Raw genomic sequence first — 13,657 nt, forward strand, 5'->3', positions numbered from 1 at the left:
CTTTAAGTCAGCAGCGTGTTATTCTTTTCACCGCCACCATAAAACAGATTTAGAGCGTCTGAACTTTCTTTTTTTCAAATGTGACCAGTGGCATAATGCTTTAGCAGCAAATTAAAAGTTTTTATTCTCTCTCTGTTGAAACCTGAAGTATCAGTCAAGCAAATTCAAATTCAAAAATATTTATTGATCCCAAAGGGAATTTTAAGGTCCATGTCTCCTGTGAGAAAAGTCCAGGAAAATGCCTCTGGGTAAACCATTACTTCCTGGTTGCACATTTATGCTTAAATTAAAGTTGCTTTACATTTTTACATTCTAAGCAAGAACAAAATAAATAGACTGAATACTTAAATTGAACCAAAAGGCTATTCACACTTGCACAAAACAGATCATTGCATTTTTATTTGTTTCAGATTTTTCCTTTGAACAAGTGACATTTGCAGGATTTATTTCACATTGGAGGTGGAAGAAAAGTTTTAAAATATTATTTTTTACATCGCAAAACCTAACAGATTTTTCAACTGCACATCTGGTGGTAACAGTTGGTATCGTTTAAGATTTCGACACAGAAATATTATCAACACTTTTTTCTGAATGTGCAAAACAAAAGAAAATCTTACTTTTTGGTCTAGTTTCTAGTGCAAACATCTTAGTGTTTTTATTTCAAGAGTAACAACATGCAAGTAGCTTTACAACATATAGGAGTTTAAGTCAGTAATTCCTTAATACTGATGAAAAAATACTTGCTCATTAGCAGATTATGTAAATGTTTCCAGTGTTATAAGTGGAAAAATCTGAAACCAGTACTATTTAAAGTTAATATTAATGATTTATTAACTTAAAACAAGCTCACATATTTTGCTGAAAAGTCACTTGTATGTTAGTTTTGTCTTATTTCAAGATATTTGCACCAGAAACTAGACAAAATTTGTTTCTACTGCAAAATTACTTTAATCATGTTGCAGTGCCCCTAAGCTTTTTCACCATTTAACTTAGCTAAATCCCTCACACTACAACCCCTCCTTACTGTACTTCCTTGCACTGATTTGTTTATTTTATTTTTTGCACAGTTTGACCTCACAGAGGATGACACAAACTGATACCGAAAGCTTGGATGTCTGCAAACAAGTTTTGCTTACTGAACGCGAGCTGGAATCTGTTTGCTGATATGAAACCTCTTGATTTCTTCTCACAGATCTTCATTCATGAACCAGATCCTGCAGCGACGTCACGCCCTGTGGACTGAAGACGCATTCAAGCTTTCTTTTTCTTGTAAATCGATGCTTGGATGTCTTTCTGCCGCCTGCATTCAGCAGCTGGGAAACTCCCGGCTGAAGCATTGACGGTAAACTAGGATAAAGCTGAAGAACCAGAAGTGCTGCCTTTAAAAAACTAGATTGTAAAGGGAACCAGTGGTAAATGTCCCTTTTGTTTGGTTGGACTAACTGGAAGGTGCAGTTCTTATCTTTTTGATGGCTTTATAATACAGTGATTATGTCAGCAGTAAGTGCTGTGCAAACATGATCCTTTTAATCATTTATTTGTTTGAAGCTGAGGATTATATGAGATGAATGTCAATACAATATTACGCATTTACACGCCTCAATAGACTAAGGTCAAGTTGTGCACATATTTAAGGAAGATGAACTTTCTCTGCAGTTTCATGACCTCCTTTATGTGAACTTTTGAGGGACTTTCAGTTCTAGATATCACTCGAAAACAAAATCAATTCCAAAGCCTCAAGTTAAGCAGTTTACCAGAGAACCAGCTGGTCTGACATGCAGTAGCACCAGGGTAATAATTTTAGGTTTCCATTCTAATTTATTGCTTTTGTAATTTAATTAGTTTTTAAAGTGTTTTTGCTAGTTTTTACTTATTTCTACTTAGATCTTTAGTTTTTATAATTTATTAGTTGTAGTTGTAGTTTTTTCATTGAATTTGATTGGGTAATGAATAACATTTTCAATTATTTGCTGTTATTCTTGAACAAACTAATTATGGAGTTTTCTCACAACTTTTGCTGTCGCCATTTTGCAGGTTAGCATAATTTGCCGACAGCTGGTGTAAACGTCTTATGTTTGGAAAAAAGTAAATCTATTCTCAGTTCAAAAGGCTAATAGATTTAAAAACACAAAGACAAAGAATCTTGTATCTATAATTTCAGTATGTTTTAGTTTTAGAAACACGATATAGTTGCAGTTATATTTTCCCCCGTTAATTATAGTTTTTATTTATTCCAGTTAATAAAAATATTTGTCAATTTCAGATTTTTACTACCACTTTACACAATTATTCCACCAAAACTTACATTAAATATCCTTAGAAATCAAGTTGCTCTTTACCGACTGTCAGGAGATGCATTAACTTTGTTAAATTTAAACTTTTGGTCCAAGCTGAAGCTAGTACAGAAAACACAAGTGCATTAAGTCGGACAACAAGACATAACCGGAAATTTCGGACACAAGACTGAAAACGTGTAGCCAAAATGAATCCAAATTCCCTGACATCGACAACTAGATCAACTTCCTGCGTCTAAAACAATAAAATATTAAAATGCAGCCTGGCAGGCCTGGAAGTTGGTATGACTAGTGGAAAAAACCCTCAGGGTGAAAACCGGGGGTGGCGGAGGAGCAGAACGATGTGGCTACAGATATTCACTGAAGTAGAACAAACCCGTATAAATCCCAGTTCAACCCGAATCTGTTCTGTTTAGACATGTCAGCTTAAAGTCCTGATTCAGCAGTAAAAATTGCTCCTGTTTCCGTCCAGACCAGCCATTCAGACGCTGAGGTTTTCATTCAGTCTACCCAGATTCCTCCAAACCGATTCTAATTATCGCTCAATTTTAGTTAAGGTCAAACCAGATTAATGTACCAAAAGAACTGACAAGTAATCCCAGAAAGTCAGAGAAATGTTTTAATGCTCTGAGTGTAGATTGCCACCGCTCCAGTTTTGAAGTCCCAGTTTTATTTATGGTTACTCCGGTTACTTTAGTTTATTACTTTATTTTGAACATATTTGGACAATAAAAGCGTAAAAGAAACATCACCACCTGCAGCATCCTCATCTTCAGCACCACCTGCAGCATCCTCATCTTCAGCACCACCTGCAGCATCCTCATCTTCAGCACCACCTGCAGCATCCTCATCTTTAGCACCACCTGCAGCATCACCTGCAGCATCCTCGTCTTCAGCACCACCTGCAGCATCCTCATCTTCAGCACCACCTCCAGCATCCTCATCTTCAGCACCATCTCCAGACTCCTCATCTTCAGCACCACCTCCAGCATCCTCATCTTCAGCACCACCTGGAGCATCCTCATCTTCAGCACCACCTCCAGCATCCTCATCTTCAGCACCACCTGGAGCATCCTCATCTTCAGCACCACCTGGAGTATTAAGATTTTTCTTTCGTTTATTCTGATGATTAATAATCAGATAAAAACAATTCGGCAGATTTTTAATTCCACCACTTCAGCCGTTGTGATTCAACATTAGAAATACGTTGAGATGCAAATAAAGACTAAATTCAGCTCCATTTTGAATAAAAAATAAACATTTTATTGCTTAAACATATAATTCCTTTAGTGAACAATTGATAGCAAAGGATTCATCTGCAGCTAAATAAATTCTTCTAACGTGAAAAGCTCAGTTTTTCAAATCAGTGTAGAGCTGATTGGTTGATTATATTTCATTAACGAATTAATAATTGGACAGCAAAAGATTAATGTGAAATTGTTTCATAAAATTTGAACCAGGTGAAGCTAAAACTGCCACTTTGGGAGTTCTGGGTAGAACATATTTACAGACAGTGAAGGTTTCTGTTCATCTTAATGCATAAATATATTTACAGTTTTGGCTTCATTTCTGCTCTGAGTTTATTTCACTTAATGGCCTTTTTAAAAATCTCTTTACTCCAGTTAATGATTAACTAATTTCTAATTAGTTGACGATTATTTTAATAACCGATTCATCATGATTATTAGAGACTTAAGACTTGACTGAGATTGGGACAAAAGACCCAGACATGACGTTTATTACTGCAGGACTTATTTGGAATCGGGTAAAGAGATGTGTTTGTTTCAGAACCCTCCACATAGTAAACCACCAGATCCAGCATCCTCATCTTCAGCATCAACTCTGCAGAGCTTCACTCTGGTTTCCACTCTGGCACATAAAACTCTGACAGATTCAGTTCATCATTTTTAGAAAATGCCCTGCATTTCTTCCATCTGACCAAAACAACTTTCACTGGAAGCAGATTTAAGACTTACTGGCAACCAGTCCCACAGTCCCACCAGTTTCACTTTGAATGAATGTGAATTCATTTCGGGTTTGGCTGAGACTGAGGCCCACTGTCAGACCGCAGCTGCACGTGATTTGTTCTCGATTTGAAAGGTTGTAAATTCATGTTCAGCGTTAAGATTTGGCTGATTGAAGGGCAACAAAGTCCTGCAATGTGGGAAACTCTGCAGGACCCTGTGAAGACCCGCCGGTCTTTGGCCCATAGGTCAAACTGAGTGACAGCTTTTAAAGGGGCCAGAGAATCTCACAAGGCCTTCCTGTTTCCAGGAAATGGGTGCATGTTCCCAGAAATGCTTGGAATAATGCTAAGAGCTGATAAGAGCCAACAGTCTGCCGGAGGAAATAAGAGAAGAAAAATACACAAAGCTGCAGAATCCAGTCATGGTGAGGAAACGTAGTGAAGAAAGAGTTTCTGGAAATATAGGAATAAATCAATCAGTCACATGATTACGCGTCAAAATGTTTCATTTATAATGTTTCAAAAGTAACTGTAAGCAGCTGGGTTCTTAGTCTGGATTTTAAGGCACTCCGTGTTTCGGCTGTTTTGCAGTTTTCTGGAAGTTTGTTCCAGATTTGTGGTTCTTAGAAGCTGAATGCTGCTTCTCTATGTTTGGTTCTGGTTTTGGATGCAGAGCAGAACCAGAAGACCAGAGAGGTCTGGAAGGTTGCTATGACAACAGCAGGTCTTTAAGCCGTTCAGTGATTTATAAACTAGTAGAAGTGATTTAAAATCTGTTCTCTGAGCTACAGGGAGCCGGTGGAAGGACTGTAGAGCTGGGTGATGTAGAGCTGGGTGATGTAGAACTGGGTGATGTAGAGCTGGGTGATGTAGAGCTGGGTGATGTAGAACTGGGTGCTGTAGAACTGGGTGATGTAGAGCTGAGTGATGTAGAACTGGGTGATGTAGAACTGGGTGATGTAGAGCTGGGTGATGTAGAGCTGGGTGCTGTAGAACTGGGTGATGTAGAGCTGGGTGATGTAGAACTGGGTGATGTAGAACTGGGTGATGTAGAGCTGGGTGCTGTAGAGCTGGGTGATGTAGAGCTGGGTGATGTAGAACTGATTAATCGACGCCTAAATGTCTTACAAACTTCCTGAGCATTTTCAGCAGTGAAGCTCTTTATCGGGTTCTTCATGCCTCTTTGTGTCTGTTTTAATGTTTAAGTGTTTTACATAAAGGAAAGACCCAGAGGAATCCAAACATTTACAGGAATGTGTTCATGCAGAAAATCCCAAACTGCAAATACAAAGGGACTGATTTTCTGTTTATGTGGGGATGGAAATGAGGCGTGATCTGCAGCCTGATCTGCAGCCTGATCTGCAGCCTGATCTGTAGTTCGATCTGCAGCCTGATCTGTAGTTTGATCTGTAGTTCAATCTGCAGCCTGATCCAAACCGATTATAGTTCAACACAGAAGCAGGCGGACAAATTTTATCTGCTTTGCCTCCAATTAACTAAATTAACTGAACATCTGTTTTTTAGTGTATTTTAATTAGTTTGTACTTGTATATTTATGTTATTTATTCCATCCATCGTCTACAGCAGTTTGAGTTCATCACAAGGCAACATAGACCTTTTATTTTTATTTATTTTATTATTAGATTCATGTTTCCATTTATGCATTGATTGATCCATTTACCCAACAAAAACATAAAATAAAAATAAATGTATAAAGTTATGTTCTGGAAGTGATTCTGTCCCAGGTTTATTTTATTAATTAGTTCATGACAATATTTTGTTCATTCAGTTATTTGTGTATTTTAATTTCAAACTTTTTTTTTACCTTTAAAAATACTTCTTTTAATGTCTATATTTTTCTGTTTTTTTTTTATTTCAATATCGTTTTGTTTTATGCATTAATTTTATGTCTGTTTTGAATTCAGTGATGTTTGCAGCTGTTCTGACAAGTTAAGATTTAAAACAGACAAAATAGAATCAAATGTTTATTCAACATATTCATGAAACTTCTTTTTCTTTTTTATTACAAAATCATAAAAACTTTAACTATTAGCTTTAGCTGTAAAACAAAGTTTTAATATAAAATAAGACATAAAATATATGGACTGATAAACCAAAGAGTATCTGTGAGGCGATGCATCAAGGATGAATTTAAAAAAACACAGCTTTAGTATCTTGATGTTTTTACATTTTTTAGTGATGATTTCTCCTTTTCTTCTCCAAAAAGTCGATGAGTTTCTGCACTCCTGGATTCCCCTCAGCAGGAACCACACACAGCTTCATGTTTCTCCGGTTGACAAATCTGTAAAAAAGAAAGAAAGAAGGCAGATTAAGAGATGAACTAGGAGTCTAAATGTTCCTTTTTCTGGCCTGATTAGTTAAATCAACACTCACACAGTGGCGCTGATGTCGCAGCCCTTCCCGGCTCTCTGGACGCTGTAGCTCACCAGGTTTCTGGGGTTCAGACGCTTTTCACTCTCCACTCTGAGGCAGCAATCCACCGCAATCTGAGCTGCAGAAACATGAAGCAAGGCTGTCAGAACGACTCAAAAATACCCCCAAAATTAAAAAGAAAGCTAAAATCACGCCAACAGAGTGACCCTTCAGCAACAAGGCAGTTCAAAAGTGCTTTACATCTTAAAAACACAAAAGTCACCAATTGACAAAACAGCAACAAACATTACATTTTGACGATTGGCATCACCAAAAACATCAAATATTGGTCAATTTTTCATTTATTATGGTTCAAAAGCAACTCCAAACAGCTGCGTTTTTAGCCTTGATTTAGAGGAACTCAGTGTTTCAGCTGATTTGCAGTTTTCTGGAAGTTTGCTCCAGATTTTGTGCTGCTTAGAAGCCGAATGCCAAATTCAGTAAATAAAAGCTGATCTGGTTGCCGCAAATTTGGCTTATTAGTAAAAAAAAAAAAAAAAATCTGGATTGCTGTTTTTTCTACTGTGATGAAAAAAAAGAAAACTTTGTCAGCATTTTAAATTATAGGAAAATAATAATTTTACACAGAAAAATAAAAAAAGTCAACCACCTATGCAACATTTGTATCATTATTGAACTGCAAAAACTCAGCACCAGTTTGAACAATAAAAACATAAAAATCTTTCTTCCTCTTACCTGTAGCAAACTCAACGCAGACGAGTCCCAGTAAAATCAGAGCTGCAGCTTTGGTGGCCATTTTTCTGTGCTTTCCGGTTGGATCAGAGCGAATGTTCAGGATCTGGAGCTGCAGGTGCTTTTATACAGGTGTGGACAGATAGTGAAACTTTCAGCAATCCCTCGCTGACTGGAAGTGGGGACAGGTGGCAACACACATGTCTGCAGGCATTGTGTTTAGTCTTCCATGGTTCAGTGCCAAAAATTCCCTAAAGTTTGGTTTTTGCATGGTTCCCGGCTCTCAACAGGAGGAAAACGTGCGAGTAAAATGGACAAGGCACCAAATAAATGTAAACATTGCATTTTTGTTGGAAATTTAAGCTAATTGTAATTGAAAATAGTAAATTTAGTTGATGGGATTTGTTGGTTTAAGAGCAACTTTGCAAGCTGCACTGCAAAAAGAACAAAATCTTTCCAATAATTTTTGGTCTAGCTTCTCGTGAAAACATCTTATTATACTTATAATAAAACAAAACTAACTTTCAAGTAACTTTTCATCAATATATTGGAGCTTGTTGTAAGTAAATAATTCCTTAATATCAATGAAAAAGTTCCATTCTTTCACTTGTAACATGGGAAAGACGTCACCCATCTAATCTAAATCAGATATTCAGAGAATGACCAAGTACAGAGTTTGCTGGAATAGCAGCATGATACATTTATGGTTTGTTTGGATTACTTCTCATAATTCAATCAGATTAAAGTCAGAAATTAATCTCTGAACTGAGCGTTTATCTTTTGGGTCAAAGTCTTTCTACAGAATCTGCTTTTGGTTCTGCATAGATCGAAACTTTAATATTTGCTTTTAACCACAACTGGAGATAATTTCAGTTCCTGAATAAAACTAATTCAAAAGTACAGCTTGATATTAAATATGTATTTTTTTCTTTTTTAAATCAAATCTGATTATAAATCAAATGAAGTGTTTTGTAATCAGCGGCTCTTTTTCCATTTTGATACTTGTTTTGAAAGGAGTTACTTTAGTTTGGCTGTTTCCTGTTTTCTTTTTTGTCTTTGATTTATTATTGATTTATTTTCCTTAGTTGCTGGAACTTTATTGTATTATTTTATTTTTGAAAGTTTCTGGTTTTACTTTATTTATTTATTAATTTGTTCGTTCAAGAATAGGTTGTTAAATTCAGCCTTTTATATTATTGTTGTTTGTAGAGGATTTTTAATGTCCCATTTTATTTTATTTTAAAGTGCTTTTGTTCTTTTTTTATTATTTTTATTTAGTACTCTTTTTCTTTTAATTTTATTTATGTATTAAAAATCTTTGATATTGTTGTTTTAAAAGGAAATTATAGAAAGACATATTTTGAATTATTTATTTTCCTTTGATATCACTAATTTTATTATATATATATTTTTTTTATTGCATTATTTATTCAAGCTGTTTTGTAATATTCTCTGCTGAAATTGTAATTTTTCATTTTTTTAAGTTTTAGTTTTCTTTTAAATCAAACATTATTCATTTCCACTGTATTGTACTGTTGTTTAAGAATTTCATTTGATTTTTTTTGTTTTTCATTTATTTACTTTCTCATTTCATTTATATTAAGGAATCAGAAGTTGTATAGAGGAAGTCAAGACTTGTAAAAACATCACACCAACCAAAATGTACAAAATGATATAAAACAGTTTATTTAAACTCTGTACAATAAAATAATCACATTTTGTCAACAAACCATCCTGCAGCATACAGTACAGTGATAAACTGAGCCAGTTCCTGCTTCAGCCATGCAGTTCAGGCAAGTTAAGGCAATTGTTTCTGTTTCTGTACATGTCAGAGAAATTCAACAGAAAGAAAACAACAAAAAGAGGAAACAGAAGTCTGACACCATAAATTAAAATAAACTTGTGCAGAACCAAAACAACTTGTGAGTAACTTTACAAGTTTGATCTTTTCAGCAGTTTTTCCGTCTTTTCTCCACGTTCTGTAACCAAAGAGAGCAGAAAGTGAGGAAATGCATTTCAAATAACTTCAATAAATCAAAAAAAACAAACAAAACAGAGGGATAAGTTGTTCTACCTGTTCTAGTTTGCAGACTGTCTCCTCTTCTCCAAAGTCCTGATGAGGTTTTGCACCCACTGGTTTCCCTCAGGGGGAACGACACACAGCTTCATGCCTTTCTTATTCAAAAACCTGCAAAACCAGATGGAAAAACATCATTAAAATCCAGCAGAACTCTAAGAAAATAACTGGTAAATCTGAGCAGACACTCACACAGTGGCACTGATGTCACAACCCGAGCCGGCAACCTGAAGCTTGTAGCTCACAATGTTTTTAGGAATCAGACGTTTTTCGCTGACGCTCAAGCAGCAATCCATCACAATCTGGGCTGCAGGAACACAAAAAGTAGCAAAAAATTCATGTGATTAATGCTTTTCAATTAGAAAATGCAGGCAGATTTCAGAAAATTTGAATTTTTCTCTTACCTGTTGCAACATGGAAGCAGATGAGACCCAGGAAGAGCAGAGCTGCAACTTTGGAGGCCATTTTTCTGGAGCGTTTTCTCTTCTTTGGAGAGTTTCTTCAGGAGAAAGTTGCTGCTGCTGTGACAAGACGAGTGAGCTGCAGGTGAATTTATACAGGTGCAAGAGAAAGTGAAAGTTTAAACAGTCCTCATTGACTGTAAGTGTGGACTTTTGGCAACAGATTGGGACAAGCTCAGACACGTTTTTAAAAAAATCCCCTAACAGAGGTTTTTACATGTAGCTCAGATAACATGCAGCGATCTGCTCAACCGTGTAGTAGCTGCTGATTTAGATGAAGACATGAGAAGCTATAAAATTAAACAAACTTGTAAATAATGTGCATGTAACTGAGATACATGAAGGAAATTCCTGAAGGAATCATGCATGTAGAATAAGTAGAAGTAGAAATTATTCCCAAGAATATTTTTAAAAATGCATATAAATCATCCATTTTTGCTAAAAAAGCATAAATCCTTTTAGTATATGATGTGAAAACAGAATAAAATACTCCTCTTTTCACATTTTCTGTATTTATTGGTTTGTTCTCATGCACTCTAAGGGTTTCCAAACTGTGGCTCAGGGGCCATTTGTGGCCCTTGAGGTGATTTTCTGCAACCCTTAACCACAAAAAAAGGAAAATTGCAACTTGGTTTTCTAGCGCAATGTTTGAGTTTTAAAACATTCATAAAAGAAAATAATACCTTTCCTGCCTTTCAAAAATGATGCTAATCTTCTAAAAGGCTCGTATATCAAACATGTTTTGCACATTAGTTCAATTTTATAACCAAATATTCAGTGATTTTTCAAGTGCAGATTTTGGTGTATGCATTTTGTAAACTTGGTAAAATTAAGTAAGATGTTTTTTGAAGAGTGAACGTTCACATTATTGGGGCTCTTTGAGCATGAACCAGTCAGAATATACAACTGGTTATTTTATTATAAAGGCAAAGAAGGAGGAGTAGATATCTGCCAAAAAACTCAAAACTCTTGTGATTAAACTCAGAAATCTGCCAGAAAAAATGTTGACATTTCTGAGCTCTAAAAGTGAAAAAAAAAACAAAAAACTGAGAAATGTTGAGATTAAGCTCAGAAATTTTATAGCAAAAACATGAAAAATGTACATACAACTAAAATTTTAACTTTGCAAATATAAAAACTCAAACTTTTAGATTAATCTCAGAAATTGTTGAGAAAAAACTTTACATTTTTCAACTTCTGGAATTTTTCTGAATTTGCAACTTAGTTCATAAATTTCAACTTTTTTTCTGGAAAATTGCTGAGATTAATCTCAAAATTTGGCGGAAATTTACGTCTCCTCTTTTTCGATCTACAATGACCCTAAAGCGCCTTAATACACCGTCACCTTCGTGCAACTGGATTATTTAGTCAAATCTATTTTTATTATTTTCCTCCAGATCCACCTTCCAGTCTAGAGGTGGCGGCAAAGAAGAAGAAAAAGAGTTCTGCTACTGGGGTTGATGCTACCGCTAACTAGCTGCTAATGCCCTAGCTAGCTGGGTAGCTAGCTAAGTATCTTTGGTGCGTCTGTTATGGATAAGTGCAAATTTGTCATCAGTTGGTTGGACGAATTTTGTACATTTCTGTGGAAATACGAATAAAGGTCTTAAATTACATTTATAATGATCCTAAAAAAATGTTACGTTTTCAATTTCAGTTGGTGAAACTCAGTCAAGTTTGCTTCCGCATGCGCACAACGCAAAAAGAGGATTCTTCTAATTTACTTAAGAGGAAATGAAACCTGGATTGTATCCTGGCTGTGATTGATAGGGAACGCATACTGAGTTCATTGTATGCTTGGAGCCATTGGAAAAGCGGCAGTTATCAGAGCTTTTATCAGGAAGTGTTGCAAAAGATCGATCTCGTTCTCACCATTATCTTCGCAGAAAATTTCCCCACATTCTTTTCATTTGTTGTTGACTGTGCGGTCGGGGATTTCTCCTGTTGGCTAAACAACTGGCACCTCTCCAGTTCTTTGTGACAGTGGCTTGTTTTAAGCGTTTTTACACAAGGTTGGGCGTGCATCCGTGCAGATTATCATCTGGGAGTGGGGAGACAGTTGATCGACGGGAGAGGCACTTTCCCGACACGACCAGATATTCTGCCAGCAGTGATGCAACTTTTCAAAAGGGTGTGAGAGGGATGCAGACATGAAATGATCTGCCTCTAATTTTGTTGTTTTCTGTCATTAAACACTAAAACTGATTAGTTTTAGTGTTTAATGACAGAAACACTAAGTTAGTTTTAACTAACTTAAATGTTAGTTAAAACATTTTTCATGTTTTAACTAACATGAAAAATGGCCCAAATGCAAAATAAAGCAGTTTATTCAGTCAACATATCATTTAAAATAGCAAGAAAACTTGTATTTGTATTTTTTGTAGATTTTTCACATAATAAGTCATGCAACGTTTTTTTTTCCCTCAAATTTATATGTTTGCATGTTGTGCCTTGCAGAAGAAATGTGAATACAAAAACACTGGGTCTATTTTATTATGTAGGTCAACTCTTAGTCATCTCTGAACAATCATCATTCTCAACATCCACCAGCAAATTACTCTTGGGCACTTAAAACCACAGCCTAGACCAATTAATTTTGGTCTAGTTTATAGTGCAAGTATCTTCCTACACTTGAAATAAGACAAAACAAACTTTCAAATAACTTTCAGCATAATATTACTGCTTATTTTAAGCAAATGATTCCATAATTTTGACTTTAAGAAGTACTGTGTAGCTGGTAGATGATTTCACTTATAATAATTAATTTTCCTCATCTCATATTTAATGATCTACCAATTGAACCAGAATGTTTTCATCAATATTAAGGAATTATTGACTTAAACAAGCTCCTGTATCTTGGTGGAAAGTTACTTGTAAGTTAGTTTTATCTTATTTCCAGTGTACTAAGGTATTTACACTAGAAAATAGACCAATATACTTGGTAATGGTGTGTTTTTGAAGTGTTTTGTGGGTTTAAAGCCTGTTTAAAGCTCAAGCTTTTCAATGTGTATTTTCTGCCTGATTTTTCTGCAGATACTCCAGTTTCCTCCTACGCTCTGCTAAGAATGCAAGATGTTTCACTGATCCTGCAGGGATTAAGGAGTCTACAGAATGAATGGATGAGTTGAAGCATGTGCATTATTACTCATCGTCTGTTTCCCTTTAAAAAAACATAAACAACATAAATCCTACTGTTCTTCTTGTCACATTTAGACATGGAACAAGTAATTTAACCTCCTTACTTATTCACCACAAGGTATGAAGTCCTGCCAAGACAGGAAATATTCTATAAAATAAATAGCAAAAGTCACAACCTATTTTCTAGAGATGTGCCGATCAGGTTTTTTCCTGCCGATACCGATACCGATCACCCATGAGGCCCGATTACCGATACCGATCACCGATACCGATCACCGATACCGATCACCGATACCGATCACCGATACCGATCACATAATTTTTTTACTTTTATTTTTTGTCAAACACTACCGGTTACATTATGTGGAAAAAGGAACCATGAATTCACCTTAATTTAGACAAAAACTTGTTTTTAATAACTTTTTTCAAGAAGAAAACTAAACAAAACAGGCATTGTGCAAATTGTACTGCTATTGATAATACTACCTTTAACAGACTGAAAACATATGAAGGCTCTGAAGAGGCTAAATAACACAAACAGCCAAAATAAAACCTCTCAACATTGCCAAAAAAATTAAAGTATAAAACTTAACAT

At 35.6% G+C, this 13,657-nt stretch overlaps 2 protein-coding genes and 1 long non-coding RNA gene across 4 annotated transcripts in view; 1 reads left to right on the plus strand and 2 right to left on the minus strand.

Moving 5' to 3' along the window:
- LOC107835748 (uncharacterized) overlaps positions 1-1,598 on the plus strand; it is a 4,364-nt gene extending 2,766 nt beyond the window's left edge. The window contains exon 2 of the long non-coding RNA XR_001661564.1: positions 1,193-1,598. This is a non-coding gene — a long non-coding RNA (uncharacterized LOC107835748). The remainder of the gene's footprint in view (positions 1-1,192) is intronic.
- A 4,634-nt stretch (positions 1,599-6,232) lies between these two features.
- On the minus strand, positions 6,233-7,706 carry LOC103134885 (C-C motif chemokine 20-like). Its single transcript, XM_007547370.2, has 3 exons — positions 7,390-7,706; positions 6,655-6,772; positions 6,233-6,562 (listed from the first exon to the last, which is right to left on the minus strand). The coding sequence occupies exons 1-3, from the start codon at positions 7,448-7,450 to the stop codon at positions 6,454-6,456; spliced, it is 288 nt and encodes a 95-aa protein (XP_007547432.1). The 5' UTR covers positions 7,451-7,706; the 3' UTR covers positions 6,233-6,453.
- Positions 7,707-9,049: 1,343 nt separating this feature from the next.
- Positions 9,050-11,918, minus strand: LOC103134886 (C-C motif chemokine 20-like). 2 transcript variants are annotated; one of them, XM_007547371.2, is made up of 5 exons: positions 11,797-11,918; positions 9,868-9,984; positions 9,656-9,770; positions 9,461-9,574; positions 9,050-9,365 (listed from the first exon to the last, which is right to left on the minus strand). In XM_007547371.2, exons 2-4 carry the CDS (start codon positions 9,926-9,928, stop codon positions 9,466-9,468), a joined length of 285 nt encoding a protein of 94 aa, XP_007547433.1. In that variant the 5' UTR covers positions 9,929-9,984; positions 11,797-11,918; the 3' UTR covers positions 9,050-9,365; positions 9,461-9,465. The 2 variants fall into 2 exon arrangements, with proteins under 2 accessions (XP_007547433.1, XP_016524640.1); XM_016669154.1 differs by lacking the exon at positions 11,797-11,918 and having other exon boundaries at positions 9,868-10,003.
- Between the last annotated feature and the right edge of the window lie 1,739 nt (positions 11,919-13,657).

This window comes from Poecilia formosa, unplaced genomic scaffold (assembly GCF_000485575.1).
Source record: "Poecilia formosa unplaced genomic scaffold, Poecilia_formosa-5.1.2 Scaffold20, whole genome shotgun sequence".
NCBI classification, from domain to species: domain Eukaryota; kingdom Metazoa; phylum Chordata; class Actinopteri; order Cyprinodontiformes; family Poeciliidae; genus Poecilia; species Poecilia formosa.